The 26,860-nt window shown below is 38.3% G+C and overlaps 1 protein-coding gene and 1 long non-coding RNA gene across 2 annotated transcripts in view; one reads left to right on the top strand and one right to left on the bottom strand.

Annotated features, from left to right (window-relative positions):
- Positions 1 to 6,077: 6,077 nt before the first annotated feature.
- On the bottom strand, positions 6,078 to 9,417 carry galr1a (galanin receptor 1a). The gene is made up of 3 exons (XM_084132175.1): positions 8,628 to 9,417; positions 7,925 to 7,990; positions 6,078 to 7,791 (listed from the first exon to the last, which is right to left on the bottom strand). The coding sequence occupies exons 1-3, from the start codon at positions 9,285 to 9,287 to the stop codon at positions 7,486 to 7,488; spliced, it is 1,032 nt and encodes a 343-aa protein (XP_083988301.1). The 5' UTR covers positions 9,288 to 9,417; the 3' UTR covers positions 6,078 to 7,485.
- Positions 9,418 to 12,104: 2,687 nt separating this feature from the next.
- The window catches only part of LOC311094136, a 683,555-nt gene continuing 668,799 nt past the window's right edge, over positions 12,105 to 26,860 (top strand). Inside the window, exons 1-2 of the long non-coding RNA XR_014608572.1 lie at positions 12,105 to 12,150; positions 12,236 to 12,308. This is a non-coding gene — a long non-coding RNA (uncharacterized lncRNA). The remainder of the gene's footprint in view (positions 12,151 to 12,235; positions 12,309 to 26,860) is intronic.

Here is a 26,860-nt window from a genome sequence, read left to right on the forward strand (position 1 = left end):
CCTGTTGCTCACTCATGAACTGCACTGTCTCCATGACGACCAAAAGCAGGATACTTTGAGACAGAAACTCTTCTTTACAGCACATAAAAGAACTTTACTCAAACACACACACACACACCCAAAATACAGTATATACACATGATCAAAACATACAGATATATTTCACAATTTCACAGCAAAATATAAATCCATTCTGAGAGTTGAGGGATTGTGATGATGCGGCCTCACATGGCCTTCTTATATTCCATTATCAGTAATTCAGGTACAATTGCAACAAAGGGTAATCTTGCCATGGTCTCTTGTTGAGACGATAAGATAAAAGCCATCTTTTCGTGACCCTGGTCTTCCGTGAATCTTATAAATGGATTTTTTTATTCAATGTGAACTTAATGTGCATATAAATTAGGCTAAGCTTCTGCGTTTCCATCTGCGTTAAGGATATTTATGAATCCAAATAATAAAGTCCCTAAATTAAACTTCAAGTGGTTGGTTTGCTGCATCTTATGGGCAGCATAAGATGTTATCTTATGTGGCTGGAGCATGTGATGTGAAGACATCCCCAGGTGTTCTGCTTTCCTTTGTGATCCGATGAATGTTATATTTATGTGAGATCTTCAAAAATATATATATTTTTAAGTACTACTCATGTACTCAATGGCACAGTATACTGTCATTACCATGGTCACCGTCATTATGAGTTCGTTTGGTTCAGCTGTGTTCTATTAATCATCTTGTTTGAATTCCTATTTAAGTGTGTATCCTCTCCGTCTGGTCACGTTCACATTTTCTGTGTGTTGCTATACCTTCTGTTAACCTTGTGGATATTCAACGCTATCTCACAACCAATACGTACGAGTAGCCTACGATTATTTGTCTAAACCCCAGTGATGGATGGGTAGGTACAGGGCCGTTTCTAGGCATAGGCAAACTAGGCGGTCGCCTAGGGCGCAAACAGCTGGGGGGGCGCCAGTGAGAGCCCCCACCACACCAAGAGATTTTTTTCTCGCCCAAGCGAGTGGAAGAAAAATCCTTATTTTTTTACATTTCCGATAATGGAGCGTATATTTGGTTTTTTTTGACAAGGTATACAATCACTTTTGGCAAAAAGACGCCCACCACTAAATATCTACAGTGGCATAGGTCGTAAGGTGTGAGGTGCTTGAAAGTAGCTTTTGATGCGTTCGACCAGAGAAAAAAGGACTTTGGTTGGGATTCAATAGGAATCTTGCCTAGGGTGCCAAAAAGGCTAGAAACGGCCCTGGGTAGGTAGGTTTAGGGGCGGAGTCAGGGGTAGGTCATTCGTACGAATTCATATGAGTTGGGCAACTCGTAAAATATGTACGATTTAGCAAAAATCGTACGAATTCGTACGAGTGAGGCCGTATGAACTCGTACTAGCCACCTCGTAAAATACTACGAATTGCCGAGAGATTAAACTCGTGTTGGAACCTCCTTCATCTTCGTCATGTGTGCTGTGACTCCAAGCCTCTTTCAAAAGACTTTCTCACCCTACTCGACTCTTTTGACTTTGTGCAATGGGTGTCTGGACCAACTCATGTTCAGGGACATACTTTGGACTTGATTTTATCTCGTGGTCATGCAGTGTTGAACATCAAAATTGGTGGCTTATCTGACCTATTGATGACCTCAGATGAGACCAAACATTGTTACATATTAGAACACACTAATAAATAAACAGTATGTAAAGCATATGTCCTATGAAGCAAATGGTAAAGACGTGTCATTGAGGTGCAAACGACTCTGTCTCTCCCGACAGAACCATCCTGTGCCTGGAGTGTCCCAACAGTCCTCAATCAGCATATTGATGAAACCCTTGCACTAGATCGGCATTAGCATACACATCGGCCTCAACTTTATCTACTTTTATGTCTACTCTTAAGACTAATTTATTTTTTTTGCATTTAATATATCTTGACTTGTTGGTTTATGATGTTACTTTCGTGTGTTACACCTATTTTACAGCTTGTGTTTTATTCTATATAACTTAGAACTTTTTTTTTCTTTTTTGCAGCACTTTGGTCAACTTCGGTTGTTTTTAAATTGTGCTTTATAAATAAACATTGTATTGTATTGTATTGTATGTGATGTACTGTATATAAAATCATACATATAATATGAGACATTTTCAAGACTAGTATTTTCAGATTTCAGAAATATGAGAGAGAGAGTGCTAAAGAAAATAAATATGCAATTTAACAAGCATTGAAACATTTTCAAGACCAGCATTTTCAGGTTCCAGAAATGTTATAGCCTGGGCCATAAATATATATTTATCCCAAGCATTGTTCACGTTTGTTCACATTCATGCTCTCACAGCATTGTTAAAATTAATAAAAAATGTTATAATAATAATAAACTGGCCAACTGGTGATTGACACCGTTTCACCAACACTGATTTTTAGTCGCATTTGGCGCATATATATATATATATATATATATATATATATATATACACACTATAAAAAAAAATCTGTAGAAATTACAGTATTACTGGCAGCTGCTTGCCAGTAACTTACTGTAGATTTAAATTGATGTTATTTACTGGCAACAGTTTGTTCAAAGTTAAATGAACATTAAACATTAACAAGTCTTTATCTTTACAGAATAAAACTAAAATAACAGCCTCATGCAAAGCATTCTGGGAACCAAAATCTGAAGGAAAAAAAACAGAAAAAGGTTGATGAAGATTTCTGGTTCCCAGAATGCTTTGCAATAGATTATTTTATAGTTTTATTCTGTAAAGGCAAAGACTTGTTAATGTTTAATGTTCATTTAACTTTGAACAAACTGTTGCCAGTAAATAACATCAATTTAAATCTACAGTAAGTTACTGGCAAACAGCTACATAACTACAGCAAATTTTTTACAGTGTATATATATATATATATATATATATATATATATGAGCAACATTATATAAATGTAGGCTACATGCAATATAACAAGCATTTGATCCCACGCTACATGTCATAAGTCAAATTGTTAAAGGATTTTATAACATGATGTATATAGAATGTTTATATAAAACACATTAGCCTACTTAAAGTTTTTGTGTATAATGGTTTATAGATGTATCATAATGTGTGTTATAATGCATTATATCTTTTCATAAATAATTGTAACCAAAATTAAAATGCATTATAATATTTGCAGATTCCTTGTTACATCTGAAATTGGTTGTTTGTCGTGTTTTAATGCATTATACTTTAGAAAGGTGTAACATAAGTATTATAATATGTTATAACTGTGGTTACAATTATTCATGAGAGCATACAATGCATTATGAGATTAATTAAAAGGCATTATTCATGCATTACATGTTTATTTATAATATCTTTTATAATATTTTATAGTATTTTACAGTATATATGTTTAGTAAAATGCTACTAAACAAGCATTTGAAGATTTGAATAGATTTGAAAGTAAATTATAACATGGCTCAATGTAACAGTTGATTACATTTCAGACTATTTTGCCTGAAGGAAATGGAAAACCAGATCCTCACCCTCCTTTACCTTCACCTTTTTTTTGCACATATTTACAGACCATACATCACTATGGCTTCAAAGCAGGTGCTAAGTATGGTCGCGATTGCTCTCCAAAGAAATGCATTGTCGTGAGTAACATGTCAAAACCAGATCCTCACCCAAAAAAACCTGTCAAAAACCCTTCCAACCCTCCAAAACCACCAAGCATATAACAAATACATTGGCCAATTTCTAACCAAGTTAAATTCTTATCAATCTAAATCAGTGTAGCAAATTAGCTCTAAGAAATAATAATCAATAATAACTTGTTATAATTGATTATGAATATTTGGATCAGTTAATAGAATTAACTTAATGTAGTAAAATTAATATTAAAATCAATTAACCTGTTTGGTACCATGAACACTCAGTGTTAATTGTTTATTAATTCTAAGAAATGTACATTTCCGGGGCATGGGAAATGTCTTTCTTACTGTACAGTTCTATTCAGAGCCTGTAGTCAAAATCTGTGATTAGGGAATCTAGTATATGAGCCTGAGAGACAGACAACTTTACGTGTGACATGAACAAGACTTTATTAACTAGACTAAACATTTACACTACTCTAACATGCACATAGGCTACATGTATACAGTTTACCAAGGGAAAGAGAGCTGAAGCAGATACAGGAAAGCAATAATTTATAGCATTGTTTGAAATTCAGCAGATCAACAGCCTTGAGCAAACCATCAGTTTAGTTCTAACTTGCCCTTCTTAAAAAGGGGTAAGGATACTTAATGTATCAAATAATGAGACTAAGTTTGATACTTGCATGTCTCGCCCATTTGAATTAAACTGTCTTGATGCAATTCGTTGACGCTCCAGTTTATCTTTGCTGATGTTGTCTTGATGAGAGAGAACCAGTGGGAGTCAGAGGATCTTTGGTGAATGGAAAGACAAGGCCGCAGCCTGGCACAAGCTTGGGGGTCCTTAGAAAACGTCTCGGTTAAGTATGTAACCCTCTTTCCCTGAGTAGGGAACGGAGACGTCTCTCACCTTCGAGAAATAAAACAAGCCAATGGCAAAGAAATGCCATGGGTCTGCGGATTTGCATAGCGTAACTCCTCCCCACCTCGTGGGTATATAAGGAACTACACTGGCAACATGCAGACATGTTTCTTCGCTGAGGAGCTCAGGTGTTCCAGCGGTACAGTGGAAGTGGCAGGGAGACGTAACGTCTCCGTTCCCTACTAAGGGAATGAGGGTTACATACGTAACCGGGACGTTCCATTTCGTGGTCAATGGGAGTTACGTTGTGATGATGAATGGGGTTCCCAGTCTAATCACGCTACCTCGGCTGTCTTCCAGTGCCCTGCGTAAGTCTGAGATCCCTGTCGTGAGACTAGCACGGACGAAGGACTCCTAGTTAACACAGGAATACCAAAGTACACTAGGAAGCATATCTCAGTGGAAATATGCAATCAGTGCCTGCCCGAATATGCAATCAGTGCCTGCCCGAACTTACAGAATACGCAAGGTGCCAAGGGAAAGACACATGCTCGAGAGAGGCTTACAGTGGAAATACACATGTGGGGGTTGCCCAGAGGGGGAACCATGCACATGGAGAAACCTGGCCAATGTGAAAGCTGCCGGAGGCATAATTCTGGCGTTGACGTCAACAGTGCTGGAGGAACTCAGGGCTTCTCAGGGAGGCTCACCTGAGGAGAATATCGCACGTATCCAGTCCATGGAGTGGAATGGTGAGCAAGTGAAGACACCTGAGCAGATCCTAGTACCGGCTGGTTGAAGCGAGTACATGAGAGTACACTGGAGATTGTAAAATCTCGCGAACGTTTTTGGGTGTCGCCCAGCCTGCAGCTCTGCAGATGTCTGTTAACGAGGCACCATGCGCTAGAGCCCAAGAGGAAGCCACACTCCGGGTGGAGTGAGCCTTCACACCAAGAGGGCAAGGTCGACTTTGCTGCTGGTATGCCAAAGCAATGGCAGTAAGGTAGCGACCTCCGCACGCATGACAGTGGCATTGCCACCCACCATAGTGTAACGGACTCCCCGGAAGCGGGGAGGAGATCGTACAAACTGAATCGCATAGCCGAGCCTGATGGTTCTCGCGGCCCAGCGGGACAGATTGGGAAGCTCTAGCCAGGCTCCCAAAAACTGAACCAGCGGGGTCATGTGAACCACAGACGTACCCTCGGTGGGGCAGCGAAGCAGAATGACCAGACCAGGGAAGGACCAGCATTCCACGGGGGCCTGCTCTGCCAGGGGTCTGGCGACAGAGGGGAAGCGAGTGGCGAGGCCCGTGAGCGGCGCGGCGCGCACTGTCATCCGAGAACTCTGTGTGCTCAGAGATGGGTGTGTCAGTTCTTTCTTTAACCACATTAAGGTGCTGCCTGATGAGGGGCGAGCAGCGGGGGGTGGAGAACAAAAGATTCTCCCCCAGCCCTCCACCAGGGGAAGGAGTGGCCCTGCTACCATCTCCCGGAAAGAACTGATTGCCATCTCTGAGCAGCCCGTCTCAGGAGCACCGCTTAGCCTGGCGTTTAGTGAGAACAGTGAGAACAGTTTTCCCACAGTGAGAACATGATTCATCCACAAAGACTGCCTTAGCATGATCTACGCCCAAACGCGTAAGGCAGCGATTGTGCCCATCAAACTCAGAAACAGTCTGACTGCAATCAGAAGTGCATGGGCGAGACATCTTTAAAAAGACGTGCCACGCGCAAGTTCTTTTGTGAGAGGAAAAAGACTCCGCAGAGTGTTGAAGCGGCCAGGGAGAGAACACACAAACACTGGCAGATCACTGCACAGATCAGCAGGGAATGTGCACTCGCTGGAACTCGCCGTCACACCAACACCTGGAGAGAAGCTCGTCTCGAAGAGTGTAGAGATGAAGAAGATCTCAGGATGGCTTGTGGAGTGAAGTGGTAAACTTGGCTCCGAAGCGAAAACATATCTGCATGTTGCCAGCGTACTTCCTTATATACCCACGAGGTGGGGCGGAGTTATGCTATGCAAATTCCGCAGGCCCATGGCATTTCTTTGCCATTGGCTTGTTTTATTTCTCGAAGGTGAGAGGCTTTCTAAGCGAAACCCCATTCATCGTCACGATATAACTCATAGTGACCACGAAAGGTAACTTCTAGTTCAGCATCATCTTCACATCAGGATTTTAGAAAAAGAACTAAGAGAGTAAGAGAATAAGAGGCGTGATCTTGTGATCAGTGATTTTTAAAGTGTGAAGATGTCACACCCTCTAGAGGTTTCTGAGCCAATAAGAAGTTGTTCCCTTTGGAGGGAATTTCTTTACGACCTTTTGTTCAAGCAGGCCTTTGAACATGTAATTTGATTGGGTGTTTAATAAAAGAATCTTCAAGATTCTTATAATACTAATGCATCACAAAGTTAGCAAAATGTAATGAAAATTAACGAATGGGGGACGAAGATTGGAGTTTATAGAGACTAAACATGCTACACATATGATTTTGGTTAACCACAGTATGCAAGTCTGAAACATTAATCCAAATGAGTTGAATGAATACACAGGCCAAACCATAAAAAAGGAAAATAATGAGATGGGAAAATAAGATACATGTTTATACATTTCTCAAGTGGTTATATATAGAATATATAGGATTAAAAGGGTTTATTTCTCATTCTCAGCTAGAATTAAGTGAGAGTCACAACTCTCTGCAAATTCCTTTTGGGGTCGTAAAAAGTCTTATCAGTCTTAATGTGTCCTGTAACAGGACAGCGGGTTCTGCCAGTGTGTTAGCTTCATTTGGGATGTTAGTTTTGGGGGAGGTTTCATAGACCTTTTTGGGAGAGTGAGTTTGCTGGATTATTCATTAAATATAATGAATAATTTGTGTGTGTCTGATTGGTCCAGATGCTACATCAGTATGTAACAATCTTCTTGCCTTCTCCCAAGTCATTTTTAAGCTATCATAAATTATGACAAACTTAACAGCAGCAGGAATTACACAGTGGTGCAGTTGGTGGATGGTGCTGCCTTCATCTCTCTGGCCTCATTTGTAGGGCACACAGAAGCCACCTGACAACGGAAAACCTGCTTATACGCCTGCCTGAAGTTCTCTGAGAGGAACGCATAAATAACAGGATTAACAGACGAGTTGCTGTAGGCCAGACAATGAGCCGCCACACGGAGCACGAAGGATGCCTGGTTCAGGGGGAAGGAGCCAAACTCGACCCACAGGTGCACCACATGATGAGGCAACCAGGACAGGCAGAAGACCACCACAACCACCAGGACTGTCTGAGCAGTCTGTCAAGAAAGGTGGAGAGACATTTCTGCTGGGTTTTTACAAAATAATAAACAATTAATAATTCAACAATTAACAACCATGAGATTATATTATATTTGAATATTTGAAGCAAGCACTCTTAATATTTCTTACCTTCTTTTTTGATGCCTCAGACTTCTTGGAGACATTTCTTAACTTTTTATGCAAATGATTCAGGACCTAAAGACACATTGGCACATAATAATTTGAAATTAAAATATGTGAATGAAGGGTCAATGATTTGACACACTTTTTGAGTTATTTAAAAATACCAAAAAAATATTATTGATACAAGTGAATTGAATGCACATTTTCTATAATGTTTACAATTTCTTAATATTTATTTTGTGTGGCATGAAGTAAAAAAAAAAAGAAAAAATATCTAGCTGGTAAAAGAATAGAACATTAAATGTTAGAAAATTAGTTTAACATCATTAAGAAGTGAAAGAAGCGAAGCAATTTTGTTTTAAATATGAATAATATTTGAAAACATTATGATAGCCAAATCAAAGTGCAGACCAACATGCAGGATGCCATTTTGTTGTTGTGACAAATGCATAAAATAAACTCAGACCATTATATATATTAAACATGACTATTCTAACTTGTCACATCTGTTTTAAATAAGATTCCTGCTTTTTAATAATTTTGGACACCTTATTTTTCATTAATATACTTTAACAGATTCTAAACCAAATACACATTTCATTTTCCTTTAATAAGGAATATAATCAAAGCACATTACATGCAAACATTCATAATCAAGCCACACACACACACACACAAAAAAAGAAACAAAAGAAGACGAGCAACTAACCTTAGCATAACAGAAAGATATCAGAATCAACGGCAGCACATATCCAAAGACAAAAGTGCACACGACATAGATTTTCCTCATGCTGTGATCTGGCCACACTTCCCAGCAAAACGTGCTGTTGTCATCACTTTCCACGATACCCTGATAGTAGGCAACCGGAGTGGCCATGGCGAAAGAGAGCGCCCATATAATCAGCACCCCGATTAACGCATGCCTCTCAACTCGAATGGATGAGGATTTTCTGCAGTGCACTATGGCGATATACCTGTCCACCGACATGGCTGATAAGGTGAAGATGCTCACCAACATAGACACTGTGAAAAAGTAGTGGATGAACTTGCAAATGAAGGCACCCAGGATCCATGTGGGCAGCATGTAAACTGTTGACTGAAAGGGGATGCAGAATAGCAGATAGGACAGATCTGCCACACTGAGGTTGAGGATGAATATGTTGGTGGTGCTTCGTTGCTGTCCAGGTTTGCGTTGAGCCAGAACAGTGATAACCAGAGAGTTTCCCAGGACTCCTAGAGTAAAGATGAGTCCAAAGATCAGAAGCGTGACGAAGTTGTCGGTGCCGATTCCAAATAAGGTTTTTTCAGGTGCCTCTAAGCCTATGTTTCCTTCAGGGCTGTCTAAATCACTGCCGTTTTGGATGTTCATCTTCAGACTCAGCTTACTTTGACGGTTCGTCGTGAAAACAAACTCTTCTGCAATTATTATTTTTTTTCTTGGTTAATCGATTCTCCAGAAGAGAGGGTTTGGTTGAAAAATCCTTTAAAGTTTACTGGTGTCCAACGGTCAGCGACGGGGTTGGAGTAGAAGGTGCTCATTCAATTTTTGTATTTTTCACATTTTCATAACAAACAAAAATATAATAGGCTAATTATCAGAAATTATGTTTCTGATCATCCAAATCACACTGACGGCGTTTACAGGTTCATGTTTTCTCCGGCAAGAGCTCTTGTGTTTGAGCTCGCGTTAGGCGTAGAAGAGCTGTTCTGCTGCCGCAATAAAATTTTGTCTGCGTGGACGTCACTGAGGTAGCAATTTCCCACCCTTACTCACCCATCCTCCTACATGAACATGGGAAAAGCGCAGGATCTATGATTCTAGTCCATCACCCCAACCTTTTTTCCCTCTTCCACTAGGCTACTGTTCCATTACCAAATAGACCCCTTTCAACACCTATTCATTTACAGGTAATTTAAAGGGGTGAAGTAAACTTAATTGATACATTGTAGGCGTTTTGTTGAGACAAACATTCAAAGGCTATATGATATAACTATAGTATACCAAAAAAAAAAGAAAGTTCATAAAGAATTCGTCTAAATCAGAATAAGGGATAGTTCACCCCCAAAAAAATTTACATTATTTTATTATTATTACTCACCCCCATGTCGTTCCAAATCCGTAAGAGTCATCTTCGGTACACAAATGAAGATCTTTTTGATGAAATCTAAGCTTTCTGTCCTTCCAGACAGCTACGCAACTGACTTTTTGACGCATAAAACTAATCCATATGAATTAAACGGTTTAGTCCAAATTTTCCGAAGAGCCACAATCGCTTTAAAAGATGAACAGATTGATTTTATTCACATATAAACCTTCATCAACTCACACATGAGTTGTGGTAAACAGAAGCTCAAGCATGTTCATTTGATGTGCAAGAACTAGTGAGGTTCATTCTTGTGTTACGCAGCACATTTGAGCTTTGCAAGAGGTTTGTTCTCACGCATCAAGCAGGTTTGGTTGATCTTCTGTTAATTCTGATCAATGTTTATATGTGAATAAAAGCCTAAATTCAATCTTATAACGCGATTGTGTTTCTTCAGAAAATCTGTGCTAAACCACTCAATTCAGTTTTTCTCAATTGCTAAAACACTAAAACCAATTGGCTGAACAAAGTTCTCAGTTGCCTGAACTCGTTTAGCTACTTGTGCAGTCTGTTGTCAATACCTTTGCAAACACAATTTGCAGATCTCACTTAGACTTTTCAGAAAAACTCTAAACACATTCTCATTCTCAAAACACATTCTACACTCTAATGCACATGCCATCCATACTGGTAAACAAAAGTGGCAACAATCAAATACAAATAGAGAACACATGTCATTGATTGAACACAACCACTCAAAATTAACCTGTTTCAAATGATGCCCAAAGACAAGAAGAAGCACACTGATCACATTTACTCCTTTGATTTTTGTCCCTTTTAGTATTGTATACTGTAGTACAGTGCATTGTAGGCTGTATACTGAACAAATTGTATGGCCCTGAACATTGTGCTTTCCGTTTGTTAACAGTACTGACTGCTCAATAGATTTTGACTGGTTGCAGGTTCATATCAACAAAGAACAAGAATTACAGTAAGACAAAGGACAAGTTTGTGAGATGCAGGGTACAGTACTGTAAAAATAGGGGTACAAGGAGGAGGAAGAACAAAAAAAATTTGCAAAGAGCAAAGCGGAGTAGTAATTTCTGATCAATTTTGAGCTACTATGATAGAACATGTTTTCGTTCATCAAAAGACAATGACGGAAAAATATGAAATTTGTTTTGAGATTAAAAATGTACTTCTCCCTGAGAACTATATGTTTTTTTTTGTGTTTTTTTTTGTTTTTTTTTATCAAGTGCAGTCATACAGTATGTCACAAATGAACTTTTTGATGGTACAGTAAGGTGTCACGGGCAGTGACGGACTGGCCATTGGGCAATGTGGGCAAATGCCACTGCGGCCGCCTGGTCTCATCACTTGTTGTGGCCGCATCACAAACAAATAAATAGGCTAAATAAAGCGAGGAAGCGGCCGCCTATTGGCGCAATGGCTGCAAGCGGCAGCACCACCAGCGGCTCGCTCGCCGCTCATCACAACTTGTGGCGCACAACCATATAAAAAGGCTAAATAAATAAATAAAGCGGAGATGCGGCCGCCTTTTGGCGGATTGTCCGCCCGCAACCGGCAGCACAGCCAGCGGCTCGCTCGGCGCTCATCACAACCATATAAAAAGGCTAAATAAATAAATAAAGCGGAGTGTCTGCAACAATAGGCCGTCGCAAATCAACAGACTTATGAACTGACAAAATGTAAAAATGTGTACGTTGAATGCAATGTAAGTCGCTTTGGATAAAAGCGTCTGCCAAATGCATAAATGTAAATGTAAATATGAATAAAATAATAATAAATTAAGCGGAGCTGCAGGCGGCCACAAAAAAACAAGGAAAAAGGCAAACAAACAAACACCACGGCCTATCTCTGAAAAATAATAGCCCTATGAACTAAATAATAATAATGACTTTTTATTTCTATTTTTCCTGTGAAGGACAAATAGCCTAAATGTATGTAATCTCTCTATTTATAAGGTATTTTGAATGTTTTTAGTCAGTGGAATTTCTCGCGATCATTGACCTGATGAGATGATAGATAATGACAAGTGAATGATGGGTAATGAGAGCATAGCAGTGATTGACTGAGTGGCAGAGAAAAGCAAATTATTGCGCAACCTGCTACTGTAACCACATGAAGGTAAAACATTTATTTTTCATGTCTTGGTTAAGCTATTATTGGAGTGTGTTGTTTGTGTAATGTTATGTTTCTGTGTTGGTTGCAGATGACTTGAGAAGACAAATGTGGCCTCTCTGCTAAAATTGCCAGGGCCTCTTTTTGGTGCCAGTCCGCCACTGGTCACGGGTAAGTCTACAAACAGAATAGCAGTCCATATCTTTCGAGAACTATATGTTTTGAACAATGTGTTTTCTATTTTTTGGTGTATTGTTTACTGACTGCTTGTATATCATTTTGATTACTTTGTTTATGATTTGAGAGCAGTGTTTGATTTTAAACACAGGTAAAACTGTTTTGAGGCGAAAGTTTCATTTTGCAAGAGGAGTCAGAGGTTTTGTAAATAGTGCTTGAAGATGAGGTTTAATGTTTTCAGAAAAAGGAGCAAGGTTTCAGAAATTGTGTTTTAGCAATTGAGAAAAACTGTAATTAGTTTTACAATTTCTTTATGAACTTTTTGAAGCGTCAAAGTGTCAGTTGTGTAACTGTCTAGGGAGGGACAGAAATATGGAAGTAAAATAATGCCAAATGTTTTTGAAACAAAAAAGCCTGTTGAATTGCACTACTTGAAAAAAAAGGCATTGCATTAACCATGCTTGCATTTTAATGCATTGTATTTTTAGGGCTTGCATTTTTATGGGCTGAAATTCACGCGCTTTTGCACCACCTGCTGGATTGACTAACAGCAGATGGAGAGTATGCTCGGTAATCTACTGCTTTTCCTGCAGTTCCTGGATGTCAACGTAGTATTTTCTGTCGAATTTGATCCACTGAATTTGTGGAAGTGAATTGGCAAAGCGATTATTTTTAAACAGTTTGAATATTTTGGAAGTGAAATATGAGAGGTGAATATGGACTATTGGATTTTTAATAATGAAAATGTGTTTGAAATATTTTGAATTGAAATATTCACAGCTTAAATATTCAACCATGCTAAATTTCAGCCCATAAAAATGCAAGCCCTAAAAATACAATGCATTAAAATGCAAGCATGGTTAATGCAATGCATGTTTTTACAAGTAGTGCAATTCAACAGGCTTTTTTGTTTCAAGAACATTTGGCATTATTTTACTTCCATACAGAAAGCTCTCAGATTTCATCAAAAGATCTTCATTTGTGTTCCGAAGATGGATTTGTGTTACGGGTTTGGAACGACATGAGGGTGAGTAATTTATTCATTTATTCAATTCACTTTTGGGTGAATTAAGCCTTTAATTATTTCCCTGCCAGCATTTTTCATTTTCATAAAAGTTTCATGGCCCCCAGAATATTTTCTTGTTGTTGTAAACCCCACTCCCCTGATCACAAGGGGCGAGCTAGCAACTGTTGCTAGCGGCTGTGGCCTTTAGCCTCCTTGTTGGAGCGGCCGCCTCCCACGCTGAAGACCATTCAAATCCTGCTTGGAGTTACACATACAATATATCAAAAAAAGAACAGACCCTCTGCTTTAAAAAAATAAGTTTTAGCTTTATGCATTCTTTTTTTCATCACTTGAATGTGGGTAAGTTTCAAGTTTCAACATGGAAAGCCGAAAAATATGTGTACATCCGTCAATGGTGCGGAAAGTGTTAAAAGTATGTTTTATTTTAACATACTAGTGCAAAATGCCCGTGCAAAATCAGTTTTTGTGTGTGTTTTTAGTAATTGTTGGTTTGGTGCCCGTGAAAGAGACTGTGAACGCATTGAATTCAGGGAGCAGGCTAGGTTACTACAAATGATGGTGTTTATGTATACCACAACCTTCTAAGTGCTAGTGCAAAATGCCCGTGCAAAATCAGTTTTTGAGTGTAATGAGAATGAAATATAATAGCCTATTCAGAAGTAAACAGCATAGCTGACTTACAGATTCAGTTAACATCCACAAATGAATAAGCGTGTCGATTCAGGGAGCAGTGCAAAGTGCCCGTGCAAAATCAGTTTTTGTGAGCTGATCGCAGTCAAAAAAGTTCAGGAGATGTTTCTTAGTGATGGCTGATTTCAACAGTTTTAATATGATAGCATTTTGAAAAAAAAGTGTCATGAATTTATTGCATTTTTGGGGAAAAATAATCCGTTTTTATAATAGATCTTTGAAAATCCAAATCTGGATTTGAATTTTTTATGATATTATAACTTAAAGATGCTATGTGAAAGTTTTAAACAGAAAATAGTGGTTTTCATCTTGCCACTTTCTTGGTAAAGAAAACACATTTTTACTCAAATTAATCAAAATGGATTTATCACGTTCTGGAACCAAACTATAATATTCAGAAGGAACCAAACTATAATATTCAGAAGTAAACAGTGTAGCTGACAGAGTGTTTATGTCAGAATGTTTATTTTTAAACCACAACCTTCTTGGGGCTTCTTTGACCGATACAACCCTCTAATGTCAGAATGTTTATTTTTAAACCACAACCTTTTAAAAATGATATATTTAACAATATCTTTAGCATTTCTCATCCAAACAACGTCAAACTTGGCACTGCACTTACTCGTGACCGTAGCGAGACACCAGTTTGAAATCCATCGGACTAACGGTTCGAGAGATATGTGGTTAACAGACACACACACAGACAGACACACACACACACACAGACAGACGTTTCTGTAATTTATAGATAGATAAATACAGTAGGTAATGCATATTATAGCTTTGAAATGCTTTAAAAATGTATTTAAATGACTTACTTTATTTAATTAATCACAAAACGTACATTATAAGTTTATCGAAGTGCGCTAAACAGACCCCAGCGATCAGATAACCCTAACCATGGCCATAGCAACAGTATGCTGCTCAAGCATTTTCCCTTTTAGCAAAGTCCCTTTAAAGTCCCCTGGTGAAAAATCAAGTTTTTAATGTTATTTGTATGTCTATGTGGTGTTTTTAAGTAAGGGATAATCCACGGCTAGCCATGCATTAGTTTTTCTCGATTGCTTAAACACTATAACCAGGCTTTTGAACTAAAATTTCAAAACCATAATGCCATTTATCAAAAAGCACACCCATTTCACTAAACTATAAACACTATTCCCCTGTTTTGACACATGAGTCAGATCTGTTGAACTGTCACTGCAAAACTCTACACACAAATCCCTTCATTTCTCATTGCTTAGACCATGTTGTCATTTAGAAAGCACTAGCATTCAACATTGTTCACTCAAGTCAGCACAACTTCAGCTCAGTTAGCACACAATTACCCAAGTGGAAACACTAAGAGTCAAAATTTAACACACATCAATCAGATCCTTCAATAGATAAAAAGGGCCCTAATCAGTTTATTGAGTTTTGGAACAATGGATCCAGAAAGACATGAAGGAAGAGATCGAGGAGGGATAAGAAGGAGGAGGACGAAGTGCAAGGCCAAGAAGACAAGCAGTCTCAGATGAAATTCAAGCCACTCTAGTTGCCCATGTCTTTGTCAATGGTATGACTATGAGGGAGGCTGGGCTACGAGTAAGGCCAAATTTGAGTCGCTTTACCGTTGTCTCGAGAACCTTCAGGGAGGTGTGGTGGCAAACAAAATTCTATCACTGAATAAAAGACACACATTTCCAATAGTCTTTGATGAGGTGTATTTTCTTGCAAGAAAATGCCAGCAGTCGTACAGTCACACAGAGTGGCTGCAGAGTGTGACAGTGAAGGGAGGGCTGGGCATCCTTTCTCCTTTATAGTCTTGACTCCCAGAATGTTATCTTTCTAGGCAAATGATGGTCTTTCAACCATATGTGGAACATTCTTAGACGTGTTCATCATATTGTATCCTTGAGTGGAGTACCTCCTGCCACGTCCCAACACTCTTTACCATTCCAATACACTTTCATATTAGAATAAGGTTTGTGTGTGCTCTTTTACTGTCATATGATGGTTACACACATCTTACTGCAAGTAAATATACAAATTTTCTTAGAGGAGAAAAAAAAAAAAAAAAACGTAAAACGGGGAAAAAAATTGTTTTGTTTTGTTGTGTGTGTGTGTTGTACTGTGTAGTACATGAATGAATAAAAATGTGCCAATGTATCCATTGGTTGTGTCTTTTGTGTTCATCATGTGAAAAGGTTTGTGAGGGGGGAACCACAAGCAACATAACTTACCAGTTTTGGAAATGTTGTTTTGAATTTATTGCACCAGTGTGTTAGACTATGTTGTAGTGTGTGTGATTTTGAGGGCTTGTGTGTCCTGTCTGAGGGCAAAGTTTGGTTTTTCAGCAAGAGTGAATGGTTTTGAGTCTAGAGCTTAATTTTGACCTGAAAATAGGATGTTTGGGGAACTGGGTGAGACGTTATGGATTTGTGTTTACAGTTTTGAGAATACGAGGCATAGTTTCAAGAAATGTGTTTAAGCAATCGAGAAAAACTGTAAAGGATTTTAATGCACGACGTAGAGGCGAAGAACCACCCGACGCGAAGCGGAGGTTATTGCCAAGTTAAAAACAAGTTAAAGCTGTAGCTGATGTTTACAGTGTAATTTTTTAACAGACTGGTAAAAATGACGGTTATTTTCTTAAGTTACGGCTCGTTAGTTCTAGCACTCCGTCCGCTTTAAATAAAGTAGAGCCATCGGATTGCTTTTATTTGAATGAATTATCACATTTATTTAAATTCATTATTAAAAGAGAGAGACAGAGAACTGAAAGAGAAGGAACAGAGAGAGAGAGAGAGAGAGAGAGAGAGAGAGAGAGAGAGAGATGCGTGCGCGAGTTACCTGTGTGCGTCTCTTCTTTAAAGTCTACAGTCCCCTCGTTGCTTAAGCATATAGCTAACTTAATGATTCTTTAATGGATTTATTAAAATTATTTATGAATGACAGGCAACACTGACAGTGACAAGGCAATCTTTATTTGAACTAATCATGTCATTTATTTAAATGAATTATGTAGAGTGTGAAATAAAACCAGCGTCTCTAACCACGATTAGGCTACTATATAAAGACACATTACATTTATTGAAATGCATTAAATTAATTATTATGCTAATTATTATATTTACATTATATTACAGTAGTTGTAATTATGTATAATTCATATAATATAGTCATACAATTATTATATTAATTTACAATTAATATTACAGTTTTTCTCAATTGCTTAAACACATTTCTTGAAACTATGCCTGGTATTCTCAGTAAACACAAATCCATAATGTCTCACCCAATTCCCCAAACATCCTATTTTCCGGTCAAAATGAAGCTCTACACTCAAAACCATTCACTCTTGCTGAAAAGCCAAACTTTGCCCTCAGACATCACACACAAGCCCTCACAAACACTACAACATAGTCTTACACTAGTGCAATAAATTCAGAACAACATTTCCAAAACTGGTAAGTTATGTTGCTTTTGGTTACTCTGCCCCAGCATCCCGTCTTTGGTCTGGGACAGGCCAGAGAATCTTGTCAGCATCACAGGCTATATTGGCCCTAGCCAGGCAGCGGGGGTAAAATCCACTTACATGCCTGTTCCCCGCTGACACGCATCAACTGAAATATTTGGCAGGCTTCTTCCATTTCATTGTCTCTGTGTCCTAGAAAAATAGAAGTACTGATTACTGTAACTGTAACATTCAGAAAACATTCAGATTCAGCATTCAGCATTCAGAAAACTCTATCTGTATGTGAGGCAATTTGATACATTTCTTTTTACAGTTTTTTTTTCCAATTGCTAACACACAGTTTAGCAAACTAGGCTGGTTTTATCAAAATGCTTAACACAATTCACAAAACCACACACCCAAACTGCAAAATCCTCCTCCTCCTCCTCCTCCTCCTCCTCCTCCTCCTCCTCCTCCTCCTCCTCCTCCTCCTCCTCCACTCAAGTGTCCTCAACCTCTTCCTTTATGTCTTTCTGGATCCATTGTTTCAAAACCCAATGAACTGACTCTGGCCCTTTCATCTATGCTAATTTAGCTGAAGCTGTGCTGACTTGAGTGAACAATATTGAATGCTAGTGCTTTCTAAATGACAACATGGTGTAGGCAATGAGAAATGAATGGATTTGTGTGTAGAGTTTTGCAGTGACAGTTCAACAAATCTGACTTATGTGTCAAAACAGGGGTGTTTTGTCAAAAATAGTGTTTATAGTTTAGGGAAATGGGTGTGCTGGAAATTTTTGTTCAAAAGCCTGGTTATAGTGTTTAAGCAATCAAGAAAAATTGTAAAGACTGAGATTCTGATTTCTCCTTCAATGTGCGCTCCTTAGACTCACTTTATGTGACAGCAAGCTTTAATACACTCAACTAAAGGATTATTAGGAACACCATACTAATACTGTGTTTGACCCCCTTTCGCCTTCAGAACTGCCTTAATTCTACGTGGCATTGATTCAACAAGGTGCTGAAAGCATTCTTTAGAAATGTTGGCCCATATTGATAGGATAGCATCTTGCAGTTGATGGAGATTTGTGGGATGCACATCCAGGGCACGAAGCTCCCATTCCACCACATCCCAAAGATGCTCTATTGGGTTGAGATCTGGTGACTGTGGGGGCCATTTTAGTACAGTGAACTCATTGTCATGTTCAAGAAACCAATTTGAAATGATTCGAGCTTTGTGACATGGTGCATTATCCTGCTGGAAGTAGCCATCAGAGGATGGGTACATGGTGGTCATAAAGGGATGGACATGGTCAGAAACAATGCTCAGGTAGGCCGTGGCATTTAAACGATGCCCATTTGGCACTAAGGGGCCTAAAGTGTGCCAAGAAAACATCCCCCACACCATTATACCACCACCACCAGCCTGCACAGTGGTAACAAGGCATGATGGATCCATGTTCTCATTCTGTTTACGCCAAATTCTGACTCTACCATCTGAATGTCTCAACAGAAATCGAGACTCATCAGACCAGGCAACATTTTTCCAGTCTTCAACTGTCCAATTTTGGTGAGCTCGTGCAAATTGTAGCCTCTTTTTCCTATTTGTAGTGGAGATGAGTGGTACCCGGTGGGGTCTTCTGCTGTTGTAGCCCATCCACCTCAAGGTTGTGCGTGTTGTGGCTTCACAAATGCTTTGCTGCATACCTCGGTTGTAACGAGTGGTTATTTCACTCAAAGTTGCTCTTCTATCAGCTTGAATCAGTCGGCCCATTCTCCTCTGACCTCTAGCATCAACAAGGCATTTTCGCCCACAGGACTGCCGCATACTGGATGTTTTTCCCTTTTCACACCATTCTTTGTAAACCCTAGAAATGGTTGTGCGTGAAAATCCCAGTAACTGAGCAGATTGTGAAATACTCAGACCGGCCCGTCTGGCACCAACAACCATGCCACGCTCAAAATTGCTTAAATCACCTTTCTTTCCCATTCTGACATTCAGTTTGGAGTTCAGGAGATTGTCTTGACCAGGACCACACCCCTAAATGCATTGAAGCAACTGCCATGTGATTGGTTGATTAGATAATTGCATTAATGAGAAACTGAACAGGTGTTCCTAATAATCCTTTAGGTGAGTGTATAAGCTTTTTAACAGATTAAGTTTAGCATACGTGTATTCTTTTGAGCTCTTTGTGAAACTATAAATTATAAGGCCTATTTGTTTGCTTCACTTATAGTCAGATATTTTCTTTAAGCTGCCTTCTCAAACTTTTGCTGCAGCAGCAGTGTTTATCCCTGCCTTGCAAATGCATTTAATTTCATGATATTTTTTCATAATGATCTCTGAGGGGCTGTTTACACAACACCATTTTCAACTAAAAATGGAAGAGTTTTTATGCGTTTTGGCCATTCATTTACACGACAACGGTGTTTTGGGTGCCTGAAAACGAAAACTTTTGAAAACGGTCTCCGTGTAAACGACAAAAACGTGAATCTGTGAAAACGATTACATCATGCACATGCCTACATGTTCAATCTATAGTGTTTTCATCAAGAAGTGAATCAAACTGACGCTTTCCATGTTCCGTGTGATTGGCTGTTTGCCGCACGTGTCACACTTTCAGATGCACACGCCTCAGAGATAATCGCAAAATCTGGATTAAACCTGAGTTGACAGAAAACGTTTTTATACCAAGCGTTGTGAGCCCGTTGAACCAGGGGCCTGTACCATGAAGCCGGATTAGGTGGCTAGCCAGCTATGTTTCAGCTTAGTTTCCGCCAACCCTGGGTTTTAGGTACTATGAAAGTAGCTCGGCTTTAATCGGTGTTCGTTGCCATGGTATCTTACGCTGCACGGCTAACCTGCACCGGGGCAGGTTATGTTCTGGATTCAAGATCTCAGACCGAAGTTTGACCAATCAGCTGAGAGCAAAGAAACATTATAGGTGACGTAACTTATTCCAAGTGTCTGTTGCAATGACTTCACCTTTTCTTCCAAATCCGGTGGACATCTCAGCGCAAATTGTTTGACGAGCACTTCGTAGAGAAATAGTTTTTAGCCAGACAAAATCCCCTTGCCTTAACTGATAGTTACTTGTATGAAAGATACAGATTTTCCGCGGAAGGAATGTCTTATCTTTGCGAATTTCTTGAGCCGCACATAAAGAATTTAACACGTCGAATTCATGCACTTACTGTACCGCAAATTGTATTGCGTTGCATTTTTTTTTTTTTTTTTTTTGCAAGTGGTACATTCTTGCACGGTGACGCACAGAAGCTATAGGGGAAAACATATGTTTGTCGAACCATTCGCAAGGTGGTCCTCGCTCTGCAGGAGTACATGAAAAGTTTAATTAATAATGTTCCCCGGACATTTATCGACCATGTCCATAAAAGAGGGCTTTTATAAAATTGCCGGTAAGATATATTGATAGGGTGACATCACATGAACACTTTTTTTTTTCTCAAAAAGCAAATTTCACAAATGTACTACACAATATAATACATGTTAAGAATTATTTTGAATCTTTTTTATTATTATTCTGATAATCTTATGATAGGATTCCCAAGTCATTGCAACATGTATGCAGTCTATTGCTCCAATCTCCACTGCTCTAGGGGAACATGAGGCAGATTATGTTAATAGGAAGTCCTATCACAGCCTTAATGTTCAGGTAGAGATGATGTGAATATGTGAGATGATTATTTTCTGTGAGATGAATCTTTAAATTAATAGTAACTTTAACAGATATAACAATGATCTACTAAACATTTCATCTGCAGATGACTTGTGGTCATGAACATATGATCAAGTTTGGATGCCAAATGGCCTGGCTCCAGTGCTTGTCTTACAAATTTTCCTTGAGTCTGTGTTGTGTCAGCACTTTGAGGAAAGCAAGTTAAATTTGGTACAGTACAAAACACTGTTAATTTGAACTGAGATAGAAAAACCTACACAATGACCCCCTATCATGACCCTCAGATAGGGCCACAGCACCGCTTCAGTGTGGCCCTCAGTAAAACCAGAGTGAAGATAGCGATGACCTTTGGCATCCTAAAGGCACATTTCAACTGTGTTCGGCGCTTCAGAGTCACCAGAGCGGGCATCACAGATAGTGGCTGTATGTGCCATTCTGCACAATATAGCCACCAGTAGAAAGAGCGAGAAACAACACAAAACCAGCTTCTCCCCGATGAAACTGACCCGATCACACTTGACCACCCAGCTGGTGCAGATGTAGATGCAATCACCATACAATATTACACTTAATAAAAGCACATTGAAACTGCAGATATGTCTCAAACTGTTTTATTGGTTTTGTGGGATGGGAGAGAGAAAGAGAGCAAGAGAAAGTTGCATTAATAAATATTCATACTAAAGTGTTACTTGGTTAAATAAGTTATATATATATATATATATATATATATATATAAATAGTTATCTATATATATATATAGATCAGTTTTATCCAGCTGTTTGATTTTGTTTGGAGCCTCCTCAGCTCACAGTCAGCTCCTTTAGTGTGCAGTCTAGTTCAAGTCTCCTTTAGTGTGCAGTCTAGCTTGAGACTCTTTTAGTGTGCAGTCTAGTTCGAGACTCTTTTTGTACAGGGCCCTGACTGAGTCTGTTTCCACCTGAAACATAATTCCACCACAAACATGATCATTACAAGTTTTCTGGAGGCTCATCAAAATCACAAAAAGTTCCTTGACTTCCTACAAACACAGGACTGACTGTAATTTATGTCAAGGGTTTTAAATCCTTACACATTTCTTCTGAAGCCCATTGAGGTAGAGGCCACAGTTTCTGGGTCAGGTTGTGAAAAATCCTACAAAAGAGATGTGTAAGGGCCAGTCCCTTTTTTATGCCACACATTCAAATGTTTGCCATAATAAAAAGCCCAGTGCATTCACATCAGCAACTGTCTGAGAACACACAGACAGAGTGTCTTCATCATTTGCTTCACCCTAATAAATAAAAGTAGGCCACTGTAAAGCATAACTGTTGTAAAGCAGGTTATGTTTGGTGTTCTGTCTGCTGCATACTGACCTCTGTGTGGGAGACTGTGTCTGTGTGTCTGTGTCTGTGTGTGTGAATGTGTGCTAGCTTCAACAGGGACACTGTATTTCCCTGCAGAACATACAGTCAGCCATATTTAAAACTTAAAAAAAAAAAGTAGTAATGTATTGCACACGTACCCAGTGTTACTTGCTTAGAGGAGCCAGCACCAGGGTCAGATTGTACAGCACCTGTAATCCCATCCATAATCGGCCGTCCCTTATTGCCTACTCAGAGACAACTCCTCCGCCAGTGTATTCTGGTTTTCTGAATTTAATTCTTTATTTCTGTTTGCTGCAAACAAGTGTGATAAAATGTTCACAAAAGTAATAAAAGGTTGTGGTAAATACTCTTTGAATTAACTCCTTGAAATAACCACTTTGAATTATATTTTTATATTTTGTCTTTATCTGCTGCCAAGAACATTTGGAGTTGGGGTTGCATCTAAAAATCTAAAAATCAATGAATGTTAATCTTTCTTAGTAGCCTACATACATGCACATTTTTTATATATTACAAAAATAGGCTATTGGCTATATTACACATATAGGCTACACATACATATATACATACATAATTTTACATAAATATAGAATGTATTTGTTTAACTTACACATTAACAATCAGCAATCTTTCTCCAACAGTCTTCTCTTGCTTTGGCAGCAGAGACCGTATTGTTTCGAGCTTGAAATACATATTTAAATTAATCGTAATTATTAATGATTATCTCTTGCTCCTCCGCGGAAAAATATATTGCTCTAGCTTTACCCGCGATTGGTTGTTCAGTGTCGACGTCACTCTTTTATGTGCACGCGCGCGTGGAGTAATCATAGCTTAAGGATCAAAGCCTGAGTTGACAGAGAAAGTTGATGAGCTGCATCATGGTACCAATAAAGCCTGATTGCATCGGTTTGGTTTTGTCAACTCAAAACTAATCCTGTAACCCCGAGTTTGTTCAGCTACCTTCATGGTACAGGCCCCAGATCTAAACCAGGTTGGATTTATATGGATTTGTCAACTCTAAACCAACCCTGAAACTCAGAGTTTGTTCAACTAGCTTCATGCAACAGGCTTCAGGGGAAATACAAACACTGAACATTATATGCAAACCTATAATAATTAAATTACATATTAAATAATACAAACAGTTAGCAGTTATAATGTTTCCAAATAAAATGACTAAACCATACATTGAAATTTTGATGAGGGTAGTGTTGTTCAACTCAGAAAGAGAAGGCAGTTTTGAGCTATTTAGTCCCCCAGCAGTTAAAACAAAATCAGCAAATGTATATTACACACTTTGCAAATACATTTGTCCTTCCTATATGAGAAATATCGTGAGTTCTTGGAGGACGTCATAAATATAATGAGGCATCAGTTTTGCTGACTGGAATTTGTCGTGTCGTGCCGCATCCAGTGTAGAGAGCATCACTGATTATAATGGATTCTGTGTCCGAAAACTGATAAATGCTGCCTTTGGAGGATGCATTCCACGGTCAGAAGGCATCAAGGCACGTCTGAATGCAATGTTAGTTTCACTTCCTGTCTCCTGAGATACCTTCAACTGATCATTTTTTGAAGGCAGCGTAGATGTATCCTTCTCTGCCTTTGATATCCCACAATCCTGTGCTTTCCATTCTGTGAGTTGAGGTAGAAAAATAAAGATGGCATCTGAAAGTTGTGACTGGTCGTCAGTTTGTGTAAATGTACATTTTTTATCAACGGTTTCCAGTTATGATGTCATTTCTAGTGAGAAATTACTATTCTACACTTTTTTTTTTAAAATGGTTCTTATTTACACATAGTAGCAGTTCTGTTTAGAACCGTATGGTCTTGAAGAACCCTTTATATGCTGAAATATTTCTTTCTTAAAATGTCTATACATTTTAACTTTCAAATTGTAACTGGTTTCCTACCAATCATGTATTTTTACTCTTTTTAGTTTTACAGAACATGCATGTGTGACCAGCTCTGTTCAGGTAAGGATACTTATCTTCTCTTGTCCACACATTTTACATTTATGATCCATATTGTTAGATTTTTTTTAAATTACTTTATGCATAAACATACCCTGCAGTTACAAAGAATATTAAAGCTATCCCATGACTTGATCTCACCTTTTCCTTTCAACATTGTAAAAGGCTCACATACTGTCCCTTTTTTTGTGCTAATTTTAGCCTTCATAAACAATTATTTTTACATAAACAACTGGAAAAGACACACTGTAACTCTAAACTCAAATGTTTTTCAGATGCTGTCACATGCCACAACCTCATCATCTGCAGAGAGAAACTGCCACTCAGAATACACACATAATGATGGACTTAAACACATCATAGTGGATTAAGATATTTCACTGGAACTTGGTCTTCATTACATAAATCATGTTCATTGTTGTTTATTAAAGTATTCAGCTAATAACTGTTGTTAGAGCACTGTTGTTTTTGCCACAATTTGCCATGTCAATAAAACATGCTGTTTCTTTAAAAAGAAAATTATGTAAAACCCAAATAGAGGCCATTTGAAATCACCAATGAAATCTGAAAATGGTCTCATAAATGGTTCAACTCATGAAAAAAGGGGGCATTTTTCAGGCTAGACCACACATCTCAGAACATTGACTGTTTCATATAGAGTTTCTATTAATATTTGCTATTTTCTACAGAGATTGCACTTTCTCCCAAATGAGTGCCCCGACTTTCTTTAAAGCCTATGCTCATGAAACAGGAGAGTACAGACAAGGTAAAATCCAAACAGAGTTTATTAAAGTATTGGAAGAGATGCAACCAGGTGAGAAACTGGAAGCGGGAAAACAGAATTTGTCAACATTGATGTTAAGGAGATTCATTTGTTTTGTTTGCCAAGATTGGATGCTGCAGTAATAATAAAGTTATCACATTTAAAAGCTCAAGCGTGCTTTTCTGTTGTTGTTGGGTTTTTTTTTTTTTTTTTTAGCAATGTTGTATTGATCTTCATTTAAGCTAATAAGTTTTTTAATTGTTTTATTAAAATGAATGAATTATTTATTTTACATTTTACATTTACTGATGCCCCCAAGTGGCCTGCAACCACCTGTTGAGAACCACTGATATTATGAGATTCAACATTATAGGTCTCATTCTTTAATACTAGTTAATGTATTAACTAAATATGAGCAATACATTTGTTACGGTATTTATTAATCTTTGTTAATATTAATTAATAAAAATACAGTCGTTCATTGTTTGTTCATGTTAGTTCACAGTGCATTAACTAATGTTAACAAATACAACTTTTGATTTTAATAATGTACGAGTACATGTTGAAATTAACACTAACTAAGATTAATAAATGCTGTAGTAGAATTGTTTGTTCTTTATTTATGTTATCTATAGTAGCTAACTAATGAAACCTTATTGCAAAGTGTTACCACGTTATAAAATCTCTCAAAAATGAAATTGTTTTACAGTATCGTTTTGGATCTCTTATAGGTTATGCCCACCCAGATTCACATGAAATCAAAAGTATTTTATTTTCAAGCTCCTTGGCGACCTGACCTCATGGCCTGTTTACCACTATAAATAATTTATTATTCAAGAAGCTGATTACCCATGCATAAACTGCTTCCCCTCTCATGCTGAATGGTTTTCTTTTACCCCTATTGTGCAACTACCAATATCCAAAGAGGAAATACAACTGCACTGTCCTCAGGGAACCAGAGATGGTTAGTCATGTATGATCGCTGAAGAGATAACCACATCTCCAGCCTTCTCGTTGTATATTGATGGTGCTCAGGAAACTATGACAACTGAATTTCTAATTAAATTATTTGAGAAAAAACGTAACTTGAGAGCTACCACATATTGTCTTTTTAATTAAAAAAATCATTCTTATGATAAACATGAATGGAGATATGGCCCCATATGACCTGAATCAAAAACTTTTAGTGAATCACCAGATAATGTGAGACAACCTGAGCATATTTCAGACATATGGCACATGAGGCGAACGATTATGAAATTATACAACCAATACAAATCAATGCAAGTTTCTTAGGAAACTCACAAGATGGCAATCTCCAGAGAAATTAAAGGATCTTTTGTAAAAATACAATCAACACAAATTGAATTGTAAAACAAATCTGCCACTGACATGCAATGGTTGTTTTTAGTGTCCTTGTCTGGAGGCCTGTTCATCTCAGACATGACATTGTGTCATCAATGTTGGCTGTTTTGCATGAGAAAAAAAATAATGATTTGATGTTTCTTACTTAAGCCTCTCATCAATGTTCTAATCACACTGAAAGATTATTAGGCTGCTCTTTAACCATTTAGATTGTTTTGGAGTC

Source organism: Abramis brama (genome assembly GCF_963993115.1).
Source record: "Abramis brama genome assembly, chromosome: 12".
NCBI classification, from domain to species: Eukaryota; Metazoa; Chordata; class Actinopteri; order Cypriniformes; family Leuciscidae; genus Abramis; species Abramis brama.

Excerpts from the sequence above, each read along its gene's own strand:
- galr1a (XM_084132175.1), bottom strand. The coding sequence starts at position 9,287 with ATGAACATCCAAAACGGCAGTGATTTAGACAGCCCTGAAGGAAACATA. Across the intron at positions 7,991-8,627 it reads TATCTTTCTGTTATGCTAAG|GTCCTGAATCATTTGCATAA; the intron begins GTTAGTTGCTCG and ends ATGTGTCTTTAG. Across the intron at positions 7,792-7,924 it reads CTGAGGCATCAAAAAAGAAG|ACTGCTCAGACAGTCCTGGT; the intron begins GTAAGAAATATT and ends CTTTCTTGACAG.